General features: G+C 43.6%; 1 protein-coding gene across 1 annotated transcript in view; it reads right to left on the bottom strand.

Moving 5' to 3' along the window:
* The window catches only part of LOC138510506 (alpha-2-macroglobulin-like), a 1,041,624-nt gene extending 1,027,798 nt beyond the window's left edge, over positions 1-13,826 (bottom strand). The window contains exon 1 of the mRNA XM_069626208.1: positions 13,635-13,826. Within this exon, the coding sequence (XP_069482309.1) occupies positions 13,635-13,699 (65 nt within the window). The 5' untranslated portion in view covers positions 13,700-13,826. The remainder of the gene's footprint in view (positions 1-13,634) is intronic.
* Between the last annotated feature and the right edge of the window lie 720 nt (positions 13,827-14,546).

Below are 14,546 nucleotides of genomic sequence, written 5' to 3'. Positions count from 1 at the left end.
TTTCTCTCTCCCCTTTCCCTCCCCTCTTGCTTCTATAGCTAGAATATTTAAGATTTCTGATATTGTCTAGTAGCCTGGAGTGCTGTTTACGAAGGCTGATTCGCTGTTTTGAGGTGAAAAAAGAGAACCCCATTTTCTCTGAAAAGTTGAAGTGAATTTAAATGAGTTTTTACTGATGTGTGAGTAACTGCAGTTGAACAAGCAAGCATAATTGCTTCTTTTTTATACATTTTTCTTCTCTACAATATTGTATATTGAATCCACTAAGAGGTCCTACAAATTCATAATTGCAATTGAATTTCTTTGCTAGGTAGGAAACGGCATTAATGTCGCTTTTGTTAATCTTATTGAATTATACAAAACATTTTTTACCTGACACTCAAAGTCTGCATCTGTTGTTTTTCAACTTCTGAAGGAAAATGCCTTACACATGGGAGAAACAGGTTTATGTGAATATGTTCGCACAGTCCAGGATTCCGTGTTTTACCTTAGAAGATTTGCCTGTACAATTGACACTAGGCAGTGTTTGCGTCCAAAGGCTGGAAAAGGATTACATTTACCCACTGATGAAAGTCAAGGGCAATTAAGGTCCATTCAAGATCAGAAACCTGTGCATATCGGGGTCTGTTTGTCTATACTATACAGAGAAGCTTTTTAATTGTGTGCAAATGGGTTGCTAGGATCTATTTACTAGGCTTATTTATCTTGATTGTTTTTGACACTTGGATTTTTGGTTTTGTTTTGAAACTTTTTTGTAATGTTGACAATGTCTATATGCTTATTTATGGGGTAAAATAAAATTATTTTTCTACATATATTGTTACTCTTATTGTATTTTCTGGAAGCTGAAGACAATAAGTGCTGACTTTTGAATCTGCTGTTTGTGTTTTGTTCATCATGTACATTGCACACAGGCAGTGATCCAAAGGGGCCCGGATTGTGGCACAGCCGTGATTTGTTGCCGAGCTTGTGGCTGGGGGCACTTATGAAGGCTCGCAGGGGATCCCCACATTTTGTGTTATGCCACTGGATTCAGTAGTAGATCTAAGACAGATAAAAACGAGCAAGGTCACATGATAATGCAAATGAATGTAAAATGCTGCTGTGGATTATGAGTAGGGAAATGTTTAAGAGCAGACAGATTCTGGGGTACTGAGAAAGAGCATCAAACTCACTAGTGCAAGATTGGGTTAGCCATGGGGGCAACACATGTGCGTCCTAGTGATGGAGAAACAAGAAGGTGTATTGGTAAGGAGAGAGTTTGCAGAACGGCTGCAGATTGTTGTAGTTAATTATGTTTCTCTTTCCCCAGAGTGTTCACAAAATGAGGGGACACAGAGGTGGGTGGGCGTACACGAGGAGGAAATAGGTGGACCTGCAGACGGAGAAAAGTTCCTACGTCACACAGCTAGGTTTCATTTTTGTGAGATGCATGCGGGAGCGGAGGAATGTAGTAAGGACAACTGTTGCCAACGTTTCTTGAATTGGAGATGGAGATTGGCAGACCTGGGCTACTTGTTAAACATGGGGAGAACTTCCTGGTGTAAGAAGTGTAAGAACGTGCCTGGGACTCAAAAAAAGAGCATGTGGGTAGATTTGAAGAAGGTGACTGAACCCAGTTATAGAATGGATACTGCTGTTGCTCAGTGGAGTATCGAGGGTGCCAAGGGTGGGCTAGAAGACAGCAGCCATTAACAGTACCTGGAAAGACATGAACAGAGAGGCAAAATGTGTATATAGCAAGGTGGTCCGCCATGGGGACATAAAGTGTATCAACAGGACGGTATCTATCATTGCTTGCAGCAGTGACTTCTTCACACAGGTTAACGGATTTTGATATTTTTTGTAATGATGTGCTAATTTAATGTAGCATACTGGTAAGTTCATGTTGTGTACGGGAGATATTTTTGGACTGTGAGAAGTACAAGATGTTAATCTTAATGTTTATGTTATGGGTCTTCTTGTACTGCGCACTGTTGCCACTTGCGTGGTCTATTGGCACTCTCAGCGGATCTACAGCGGAATGAGGGTTGGTGGGTTGTTTGTGGGATTGAGAGGGAGAAGAGCAAGAGGGCTTTGATGTGCTGTTGGCAGTTTCATTTCGGAGAAACCGGTCACTGAGCGTTGGTGCATTTTCCGTTGGTAGCCATCTTGTTTTGTGGAAGCGTGATTGTGTCTTGTTTGGTTTCATGTTGGGTGTTGTGAAGTGCGTGCAGTTCGTGGTGCGTATAGAGCTATGGTGGTGCTCAGTTCAGAGTTTGCAGGTGAGTATAAAGAGTAGTGAGGTTTTAGTATGGTTAGTTAGAAGGAAAACATGTCCTACCCTCAGTAATCCAGTGGTGCGTAATAGTGCGTCCATTTTTTAGACCTACCCCATGCTGGGGGCCTCCTCAATACTGTGCTCCACAGCTTAGCTCTTTTTAAAGTGCTCCCTCCTAATCCTGACATGTACAGGCAGCCCACGCAACTCCGCCATGGCCCATTAAGGCCTGCCTGCACCGGTACACGTTTTTTGCTGAAAGAAAGATATGGCCAGCTCCTACAATAAAGGGGGAAGAGATAATATAATGTGGCATACGGTATGAGCAGGGAGTAGAATGGCCCTGTTAAATGTGCCCAGGGTGGCATGGGTGGCCAGTAGGTCACAAAGAAGGGCTCCCTTTTTGGTTAAAATTAGCAGGTGACCTTGAGGTCAGGTAAAAAAGAAAGGTTGCAAGTAGGTTAAAACGGAGGGCAGAGGGCCCAGGTAGAAAGGATAGCATATTACAAGTGACCTTGAGGTCGGTGAGTCATAGGATGGAGTGGGGGGGGCATAGACATTTTAGTAGGTACAGCAATGCCTCATATGATGCAGAATGTGAAGGTCTGCAATGTGTTTGTGTCTGCTCTTGCACATCCACCACATAGGCAAGCACAAGTTTTTGTTTTGTTTCAATCTTTTTTTGTTACTGTACTTTTTGATTAGTTAGTTGAAGAGTGGTGTAGCGTCAACCACACCAGGATGCATTCAGCATGAAAACAGTACGAATCCAAGGAGCAAGCAGCAGCAGCCTGACTCCAGCTCCTTAACCAAAGAGCAATCAAGGCCCAGGGCCCCACGTGGACAAATGGGAGGGCTATAAAATAATGTGTGTGATGATATTAAATCCGGCTCCACTACATCAGCATCAAGAGGGCAATGAAGTGCAAGCAAATATAAATGAAATAGCACGTAAAGCACAAACTATGGATTTATTGCATATTTATTTAAAGGAAAGTGCTTGAAAGCCTGAAGGTGGAAAATGAGGACATTCTAAAATGTTTAATGTGAAAAACACTTAATTTTGCTTAGTGTGCCAAATTGTGCCAAAACATGCATCATGTACCCAGACGTTCTGCACATTGCATGTTTCTTACTTACTAGCATGGATGAAAAGATCACTAGAGCACATCCATAAAAAAAAAAACAATACGCCAGACTCAGCTAAAGCATTCAACGAAGCCAACAAAGTTTACAAAACAGCCACAAAAACCCATAAAGCGGATGCCTTCAATTTACGTATCAGCAATGCAGCTTCTAATTCTAAGGAACTGTTCACTATACTTAGAGAACTTGAAAATCCATGTCAAGATACCTCACCCGTTAACACCAGCAAAACTTGGTGCAACACAATCCAAAATGCATCAGCATCTAAAATATTACTTCTTCAAACGAAAATAGTCAATAAAAGACAAGTTCTAGCAAGCAAAATAGCACCCACCCTCACAAAGGACTCACCAAATGACAACCACTGCAAGCCATTCCACTTCACCCCTAACACACAATAAATTGTGCTGGACACCATAACTAAATTAAAAGCCTCAAACTGCTAAGGAGATCAATTCCCGGCCCATCTAGTAAAACATTTGTGCCCCCACGCTGACACGGATTATCACTAATTTTATCAATGTCTCATTCCTCTCCAACACGTCCCTGCTAGTATAAAAGAAGCCTGCTTCACTCCTCTTCTGAAAAAGCCAGCACTTGACCCATCAATCCCCACCAACTACTGACCAATAACAACGGTCGTATTCCTCTTAAAAATAATAGATAAAATAGCGTACACCCAAATCCAAAACCATTTAGAGCAATACCACCACCTAGGCGCTCGTCAATCAGGATTTTGCCCAAATCATAGCACGGAAACGGCACTGATGACAAATTGTTTGCCACTCTAAACAAAGACTTTAGCTTCTCGAAGGATGCAACCCAATGGGAAAAATCCTTCGTAGCTGAGAGAACCTCACATATCGCTATAGGCAAAGTGTCGGTTGACCCTATACCAGTTCCCATAGTCGTTCCCCAAGGATCCTGCCTATCACCCACCCTCTACAATGCCTACACAAAACTATTATTTGCAGCACTCAATGCTATGGGTGTCATCTACACTAACTTTGCAGAGGACACCCAGATCCTCATCCACCTATCAGGCAATTACGAGCAGGACACCTTATTGATTAATCAAATCTATGCACTTATCCAAAACTGGATGGCCTACAATAGCCTCTGCCTTAGTGACGAAAAAACAGAGTTGCTCATAGTCGGATCCCCAACTAAATCCTCTACACTACAGCCTGACTATGTCGCATTCAACATTGATGGCACCATAATACCAGTATCCAAACAAGTCAAAACCCTTGGTGTTTACCTAGATGCCAATCTAATTATGACAAAACAAATAAACGCCCTCCCCTCTTACACGGCTAAACTTATTTCCCTAAGCTGGAAATTCCACCCCCTCCAAAAACTGTGTAACCCTAGCAAGAGACCTAATACTCTCAAAAGTTGGATTACTGCAACATACTGCTTGTAGGCACGTCCAACTCCAGCCTCGCTAAACTTCAACTTATGCAGAAAAAAGCCCTACGTGCATCACTTGGAATAAAAAAGTCTGATCATATTTCCCATATTAGGAGAGATAACCATTGGCTGCCCATCAAAGCGAGAATCATCTATAAAACGCTTTGCATTACACATAAATGTATCACCAACAAAGCCCCTAAATACATCAACAATGTAGTCACAAAAAGAAAATACCACCAGAACCCTCAGATCTAATACTAACTCATTCCTGGAAATCGCACGCTACAAAAGCTTGCGAGCGGGAGGCAGTAACTTCAAAGTCCTAGCTCCCAAACACTGGAACACCCTCCCGATAAACATCAAAAACGAAGATTCCTTCCAACGATTTAAAAAATCTCTTTAAAAACTTGGCTTTTCAACCAATTTTAACACATCCAATACAGCCTAAATTTATTGACCTCCCTGCCAATACAATTTCGACCGTATGCTGTTTCTGTATGTCTATTTTTCTGTACTTTGCCCTAACCCAATGCTACTGTGAATCGTGAAAATGCATCCATCAAACTCTCTGTAACTACGCTGTGATACCTCAGGGTCTGGGCATATTGTAAATGTAATAAATAAATAAATAACCTGAAGAGTTCATTGGTTATTGGTGCCCCAACCTACAAATTATTAACATTAAGCAGTTTTTAGAGCTTGTAATGCTGCTTAGTGTGTTAAGATGTGCACAGACATACATTAGTTGCCCCCAAATGTTCTCTCCAACAGCTGCCTACACAAACCTATTCAGAAAGCTTCAGAACTTTCATAAAACAGTATTGGCAAATATCACAGAAAGCATTTTCTTAAAATTCTAAAATATTTAAATGTAAAACAACCTTAATGTAGAAAATGCTTAATGTACCAAAATTCACCCAAATGTAAATCCTTTGTCTTCAAATTTTGCAGAGGGCATATGTGTGACCCCATAACCTATTTGAAAATGCTTGGCCTTCGGTGACTCTAAATGCAAATGCTTTGCATGATGTGATTTCTTGATGTTCTGAAACTTTAATATGGAAAAGTGTTAATTTGGAAATCCTTACTGTGGCCTTGGATGGCCAATCATAAATCAATTGCCACCAATCCTTTCAAAGGACACATGTAACATGACGTGCAAGTATTCTATCAATGTCTTGCCTTCCATTGAGCTACATTTCAAACTAGTCATGTTAAATACAATTTCAGTGGTGCTTATATATGATTTCTACATACAAAGTGGTGAAAATATACATCAACTGCTCAGAGAGTTCATACCATATGTTTCCCACATCCTGAAACTTCCCTAAAATAGTCATACATTTTTCCTGGATCACACATAACGTATTTGTGTAAATCAACATTTTTTGTTTGGGGTGCTTCATTACGCTTAATATGCTTGTTACACGTATGTACCCCATTTGCGATCAAGCCTGTTATCTTGTCAATAGCTAAATGATTCCATATTGCCCACCTTTTGAAGGAACACCGACTATACAAAAAAGCTATCCTATCCCAGCAAATCTCAGAATAAATGAACAGCTAAGAATGATATTTATTTTTATTTTCTATTTTTAGGGAACACTTTGTAGAAACAAAGAATAATTTTAAAACAAGTTATCAAACTTTCACCTCATATGTGAGTAATACAAACAGATACATCACTACGCTTACCTACCTGTCTAAATTGCGTACAACGGGTCTCACTCCGAGTTTAGCAGTTTTTCTGCAGTAAATTCACTGAAATACCGCCAAATTAGATCAAAGTTACCGCCACTTGGTCCCGCAGGTTTGCCGCCTGGCAGTTTGGCAGTGTTAGACCCCAATTATTAATCACCTCCAGCATCTTGTAATGACTTGTAATGAGGTCTTGTAATGAGGCCCAATTAAAGTAACTCGTCCCACTTCAAACCTTAGTAACGGCAAGAAGATGCACATTTGGACACGCATTGATAACGTACATTTGCATACCGAGAGGACTGCAGGCTCACCTGCAAAAACAGACAACATATATGCATGTGGAGAACACTGGCTATACACGCACGTCGGTTAATGTGAGTGGCCACTCAACAATTCATGAGCCTCACGACATGAACACAGCTGGTCCGTCCAAAGGTGTACATTTACAAATGCAGAGGTACCTATCCACTGCCCTTAGAAGGGGCATTCCACACCAGAGTGTCACTGGACAGAGACTCTATGTCACAGTGGATGCAAAGGAAACACTGAAGAGATTCACCACCATTTAAGAGCTGAGCATCGTACACCTTGCGTTCAGCTTCTTCCTAGACCAACTGAAATCCCTGTTACAGGGATACAATGATCTAGTCAAAGGCATAGGTTAGCTTAAGGACAATGAAGTCCAAATTCATATCGACCCGGCGGTACAAACAGCGGCCCAGCAGCCAAGGATGTCATTTGGGGTTCGCCAGGGGTCGCAGTTGCGACCCCTGAGATCTCCCTTGCTACCTCTGAGGTCCGCCTTGCTACCCCTAAACAAAATTTAAAACAAAATAAAATGTTTTTTAAAATATTTTTTTCAAATGTAAGCTCCTGGGCTGTGGCCAGCGCCCTGTGGCTCTTTATTTTTGGAGTGGCTGGCTTTCTTGTTCAGGTGGTTTCACAAATGTAACACTTTGAGCAGTGATCCTAAATAAGAAAGAATAGGAATAACAAATTATTTGTCTTTCTGAAATTCTATAATTGCTAGACTCATTAAAGGTTTATTTCAGGCACACTACAGGGGGTGAGTCACTGATTTAGTCTGTTCTGAAGCACCTCAACTCAGCCTTTCATCCTTATGAGGTCGATAAATGAGTACCAACCCAGGTTGGATGATATTGTATCTATATTTGTTCTATATAAAGCGCTTAAGCGTTAGTGCATATAATCACACATCATTATCATTTGCCCTTGGACGTCTGTTTGCATTGACAGTAATTTGGCAATATGGGCCTATACACACTGATATTAACAATGCATTTGGTGATCCATTCTTGAATTAAATGTATATCACATTATATATCTAAAACTAAGACTGAATGTGTTACCAACCCGTGAATACCTTGCACATACTAACCAAATCCCAAAGGAGGAGAATTTCAGCAGATTTTGTAACTGCGGCATACAGACGGAATCTCCCTTCCACTTGATTATGGAGTGTATGGCAATATCTGAGAATGGGAAAAATATGCCAACATGCTCCCCCAAGAAGCCAGAATAATGTACATTAACGAACTTTGGGCATACATTATGACGGGAAATTATAAACTACTTACTATGAGAGTTATCCAATTTTGGGAATCAATAATGTTGAACATTGCAGAGAACTTGATCTTGAAAGACTATCCCCACCTGCGAGGACAAGAACCTTGGTGTCACCTTTGATTCCACACTCTCCTTCTCCGCCCACATCGCTGATGTATCAAAAAAGTCAAACATCCTACTGCACCTCCTCAGAGGTGTTCTTCCTTTCCTCTCATTCCCCCAGAAGCTCACTGTCTCCCAAGCTTTGGTTCTCTCAAAGTTGGACTATTGCAAAAGCCTCTTTCTTAATCTACTTGCCTCTACTCTCCGCCCTTTACAAGTTATCCAGAACAGGACTGCGAGACTTGTCCTTGGCCTCAAGCCATGGGATCGTATCTCTCCAGCTCTGAAATCTCTCCATTGGCTCCCAGTGGATGCAAGGTTTAAATTCAAAACCCTCTGCATTGTCCACAAGGATTTCTGGGGCCTGGGTCCAACATACCTTCAGCTATCCCTCCGCAAATACCTCCCATCTTGAGCACTCCGCTCCTCTACCTCCCTCAGGGTCAGTCGTTTCTCAAAGAAACGAGCTTGGGGTAGATCTCTGTCTTCGACTGGGGCCTCCCTCTGGAACAGCAGCCCTGCCACTCTAAAACTTGAGGAGAACCATCTCCGGTTCCGGAAGCACCTCAAAACCTTCCTCTTTGTTTCTGCCTTCTCCTCCCTTCTCCCCTGTTGATTCTACTCTCCCTCAGCACCATGCACCTGGCCATTCTCTGTCCTCCGGGCCCAGATACCTGCTCATCTTGCCACCCTCACGCACTGCCTCCGGGCCACCCCCTGCACTGGGGTCTGTCTCTGTACCCATACAGCCCTCCCCTTTTCTTCCTGCACTTTCAGACCTAAATGGCCTGCTGCCATAAACCCAGCACTTGCCTCTTGCTGGCTTGTTGCCTTTTTATTTATTATTTTATTATTATTTTTGTTTTTTCCTTCTCGCTCCGCACTCTCCTTTTGTTCCCCCTTCCATGCACTTCTCCCACGTCTCCCTCTACCCTGCACTTGCACGTTCTCAATGTCACTGGGCCTAATAAGATTGTTGTTTTTGTTCTCCCCTGTTCCCCTTCCCTTGCCTTGTCATGCTCTGAAACACTTGTCTATGAGCGCGATAGAAATAAAATATCAATATCAATATAGAGTATCAAATTCATCACCTACCAATGTCAACGCAAATGAACTTCTTATTTTCTTCTTATTTTATTTCTTTTCTCTTTTTAGAATGAACTAAAACATGCAACTAGTAGAAATACTAATACGACAAAAATGTAAAGATTGATATCAAACTAAATCATTTCTTAATAAAAAAAAATATATATCACATTATAGTAATATATCATAACCATATTTTTCATGGTGTGCTTAGGAAATGCTATGTGATGCTACTGCCTGTTTTGTCAAGGGGTGAAAGGTTGTATTCCATCGCTTCCCGTGATGTCACTTTGGGGTGGTGGTCAAATGACATCACTTCCTGTGATGTCATCAGAGGTCAAGGGTCATGTGATGTCACTTCTGCTACCACTAGCATTTTGGTGAAATGACATCCCTGCCAGCAGCACTGGGAAATTCCTTTCCACAAGTCTAAAAAGGTGGAGGTTGAGCAAGCTAGAGTCCCAGGGAATCGTTAAGAGGGTGATGAACCACCTCTGTAGATGTCCCCAATTGTCACTGGCCCACACCAAAGCAGCTGGTTGCTGTACAAATCTGAGTGGACATGCAGTTGCCCAACAGGGCCATCAGGACAGAGAGCCACATAACGTCCACTCTAGATGATGTTATTGCAGGCCAGTGGAGCGCTACCTTTTTTATTGTCATCCTCAATGCTGGGTACTACCAGGTCCAGTTACATGAAGATTTCAGGCCAATCACAACAGTCTAGACACACACAGGGCTTTTCAGATACCGGTTATCAGCTTCGGAGTCTCGTCAGCAGCTAAGGTGTTCCAACACATGATTTGGGGCATGCTGGCAGGACTCTCAGGCATCTTCAATGTGAGTGAAGAAGACCTATGCAACATTTGAGAAGGAACATGTGAGCATTCATTCTGGTCGCTATTCGCTGCCTCTGGGACAATGGCCACTCACTGAACAGGCAAAACCTATGTTTCTACAATACCAAGTGGAAGGAAACCTACAATTACTGCGCCTTTAAAATGCTGACTGCACATGTACTGCTCAGTCAGCATTTTCATTCCAACTCCCATTACTGCAACCAAGCGGAGCAGGGGTTGCAGGGTTGTCCCCCGCAGTCTGCTGTGGTAAGCGGGGGACTAGAAAGATAAAAAAAGATAAAGGATCCTGCAGCGTCGGCTCAGACCCTCGTAAGTGGGAGGAACTGACACAGCAGGGATAGTGGGGATTCGGCGGCATGCACAGAAGTGTGCTGCCGTAAAGCTAAGTGGGGCAGGTAAGATGGGGAATACAGGCTGGGGGATGCAGGCAAAGTGATCTATCTGATTACTCTGCTGCGCCGTAATGGGAGTCGACATTTTCGTCGTCAGCATTACGGGAGGTGCACTGATCACATAGATCCAAGTGGAATTCTTTGGGGATATCTTGAAAAACGCTGATCTTTCCCCCGAACCGAAATATTGTATGAACACCAAGTCAACTTTTTGTCACAATTTCCCCATCAGAGGTGAGAAGCTTTGTGGGAACTTTTGTTGGAGGTTCATCCGTGACCTGGCTACTGTCACGGAACAGCTGAGAGCACTTACCAAAAAAGACCACCTTTGGTGTTGTGGATACCCTACAGAACAGTAAGCTTTTGATTCCATTAAGACAGCCCTGGTAGCAGACACTATAATGGCATTCTTTGACCTCCAATCTGTGTGAAACACCAGCCCGGTGGGTCTACTGGCTATTCTGGTACAGATGGATATAGCAGAGATCCAATGGTTCTTTGCTTATTCGAGCTGTGTTCTCACTCCCAGAGTTCAGCACTACTTGCAGATCAAGCATAGGACACTGGTCGTCCTTTGGAGATGCCATCATTTCCACCTTTATGTCTTTCGGCACACCATAACTGTAGTAACTGACCACAAGCCCCTTCTTCCCATCATGCTGGGCTCCATTTGGAATGTTGGCTCCTGCAACTTGAGTATTATGGGGTCACACTCCAGTTTCATGCTGGCATGGACAACCCAGCAACTACTTATTTTACTGCACCGTATCTAGGTCAAGGTACGGGCCTGAACATCAATTCCAATGAATAGGTGCACATGGTTACGTGGGCAGCCGTTCCCAAGACGATGATGCTTCAGTTGATTGTGGAGGCCTCTGCATGGCACCGGGAAATTCAGAAAAAAAATCCACCATGTGCCAAGGTCAGCGGAAAGACTTCCTGTCCCTCCATGGTCACTAGATATTGGAGATGCTGGCATTTCTAAAGAACATGTGGAAAATGAGGTTTAAACCGTCAGTGTTGGAGGAGGGCCAGGGACTCCCACTTTGTCCTTCCCTGGAACTGATTCCCCAGGTTATCAGCCTTGCTGACACAGGACACCAAAGCATGAGCAAGACCACAGCTTGCCTCAGGGAAAAGGTGTGGTTCCCAAACCTGGAGAGGGAAGTGGACCAGACTAGTGGTCTAGGTGTACGAAAACAAGTTGTGGAACTATGTTCCCTGCTGGCCTGCCCCCTCCCCCCACAAAATCCACCACCACGCCCCTCCCACACGCAATGGAAACCCTGAAACAAACACAACTGCTGTTTAAGGTAACGTTCAGTGCAGTACACTAAAGTGCAAGTTTCAACTTCTTCCTACACTTTTATTTTAAAATGAAACCATTCCATAACGGTTTCTTTTTAAAATAAAAGTATAGGAACAGTAAAACTTTTTTTTAAAGTAGAGAAACACTGCTCCCAGCCGCTCCCACCCACTTCGACCGCTGCACCAGACGATGAGGCATTGCTCCTGGGACAAGTAGGCACCGTTGCTGCACGCCCACCTCCCACAGAATCCCCAATTTAGAGCAGGGCACTGTGGCAAGCCCGCAGCATTGAGTACAACACCATCTGGCTAATCATCCATTTTATGGTTGTCCTCAACGAATTTCAAGGCATCCTGAAATCAGGTTTATTCACTCCACAGCAGCAGAGTGTTTCATTCCATTCCTGGAAGAAGTATTTGTCACCCCTAGAATTCATAACTTTCTATGGAGTGTCACTTAAGTGAATTACACCCTGTTGACCAAGGGCCAATGGGGATGTTGACAGGTTCATGCGAACACTGTATAAGGTCTTTCGAATAACACATGAAAAAAAGCAACCCTCTATAGGAGGGACCCACAAAATCTCTGATGGCAAACCAGAAAACACCTCATTCCCCAACAGGAGTGGCTCCTGCGTAAGCATTCCTCAGTTGTAAAGTCCAGTTTGGCATACACCATGGAGTAATGTGTTCAGGCCATTACATTCTGTGGACACATAGCAGGTCCTCCAACAACAGAGGGATTCCAAAGAAAAGGAGAGCAGGAAGAGACACCTCCAGGACAACTTTCTGGAGGTGGATGTTAAAGTTCTGATTTGGAACAGATGCTCTAGCCACAAAAGGCTCCATGATAATTGCACACCAATTGAACAGTAGGGGTAACCGCAACATAAGTGGGCTCTTCAAACTACGGGATGACCTCACTCACAATTAAGTTGAGGTATTGAAAGGGATGACCCAACTATGGATGGCTGGCCCGGAAGTTGAAGAACAAGGCGATGATTTAACATCAGCTAGTGAAAGCGCCTCTGCGTCTGAGGTTGAACGAAACACCATCACGCCAACACTCCAGTCCCTACTTCATGGCGATAATCAGGCAGAGGAAATCGAAAGACAACCATCACAGCAGCCAGACTATATGTTGTTAGAATAGTTATTTGTTAAATTGTTTATTATGAGTTTAGAGGGATTTTATGTGAGGTGTCTGTGTTGCGTGTTAGACAGGAGAAGGTCCTATCCACCCAGAAGAATAAAGGACTGGCCCAGGATGGAAGCAGTCATTGGGAAAGCATCAGCGAGTGATGTCTAATTAATGATCGTTTTCAGGCAACGCTCCCCACTGGGCCTGTTAATTAAATAGCAATGCCCCTAGAGCTTACCAACAGCTAGCATCGAGACTGGTGCCCCCTATAAAAGTTTCTGACTTTGGCAAAACAGATCTAAAACATTGAGGCCATTATGTGCTGGGAAACAGATGTGTTTAGTGCAGGGCGCATTCCAAAAGCGGAAATGGGAATGGGAATTCACGTAAAGCATTCAGGCATCCAGAAATCAACGTGGACATTTTTGTGAAGACCATACTTACAAACGGCCAACCACAAAATGATGTCTACAAATTCTTTACCTCAGCAATCCCCACAGGATACAGGTAAGAAGCATGTTGTATTTTCAATGGCAATGGTTATGGAAGGAGAGAGAACATTGATATCAGACGATACACAAAGTTGAGAGATTGGCAATCACCAGCAAGTTTCCTAAAGACAGAGGCGTTCTTACGGTTCTGGAGTACAGAGCACGTGGCCACAGAGGAGCAGCAGAAAGCACAGGCAGCGACTTTCCATCCTCTTTGCAATAGAGACGACACTGAGTAGCGGGAGCCGGCCAGGTGGAGAGAGAGCGCGAGAGAGAGATTCGCCGCGCTTGCTCCCTGACGTGTTCCCCAAATGCCCACTGATACGAATAACAGAGGCCTCGTGACTGACGCAGTTCCTCGCTCATTCGCCCCATTATATTCACACAGAGACCGCCTGCTCATGGGGGTCATGTTAGCTTTGCAAGAGCAAATAAAGGCAAGAGGCACATGGCTTGAACTTTAAACCTTTTTCGAACGCAGAGAGGCAAATCCAGAGGATTACGGTGGCCGAACTCTGAAGCTAAACTGCATATCAGAATAAGCGGAATGCGGGCCAATGCGGTGCACGCAGGTTTGGAATTCCGAAGGTGGGAAGTAAAATTATAATTAGCCGCCCACAATTAATCCTTAATCACGGAGAATGCTGCCAATCCAAATACTTTCACAGAAGGCTCATCTCTAGCTAACATGTTTATAAAAAGTCAAGAGAAAACGATGAAAGCGAGAAGAAAAGTACACGTTGTGTCCCAATGCAAAGTAGCCTAATAAAGACGCCCTTTCTGCAAGACTGCGTCCCATACTTTTGCTTAAAACATGTGTACACATGCCTTTAGCACATAACACAAACATGCTTCTTGAATCAAGTAACAGCCGTTAAGTTGGGCGCTGTTGCACAGCATGCTAGGGAGGACGTGAGTCTACCAGCTCCAACGCGGCCGCCAAAATCCTGCAGAATATCCTGCTTCCCCCGTACCTACACTGCTGCCGCTCTGTGCCCGCGGGTGTCGGAAGGTTGGGGGCAGGTTCTAGCCCAACCGGGGCAAAAATCGGAGCTT

The sequence above is a fragment of the Ambystoma mexicanum genome, chromosome 6p (genome assembly GCF_040938575.1).
Source record: "Ambystoma mexicanum isolate Mex_15411 chromosome 6p, UKY_AmexF1_1, whole genome shotgun sequence".
In the NCBI taxonomy this organism is placed as follows: Eukaryota; Metazoa; Chordata; class Amphibia; order Caudata; family Ambystomatidae; genus Ambystoma; species Ambystoma mexicanum.
This window is presented reverse-complemented; position numbering and strand designations above follow the sequence as displayed.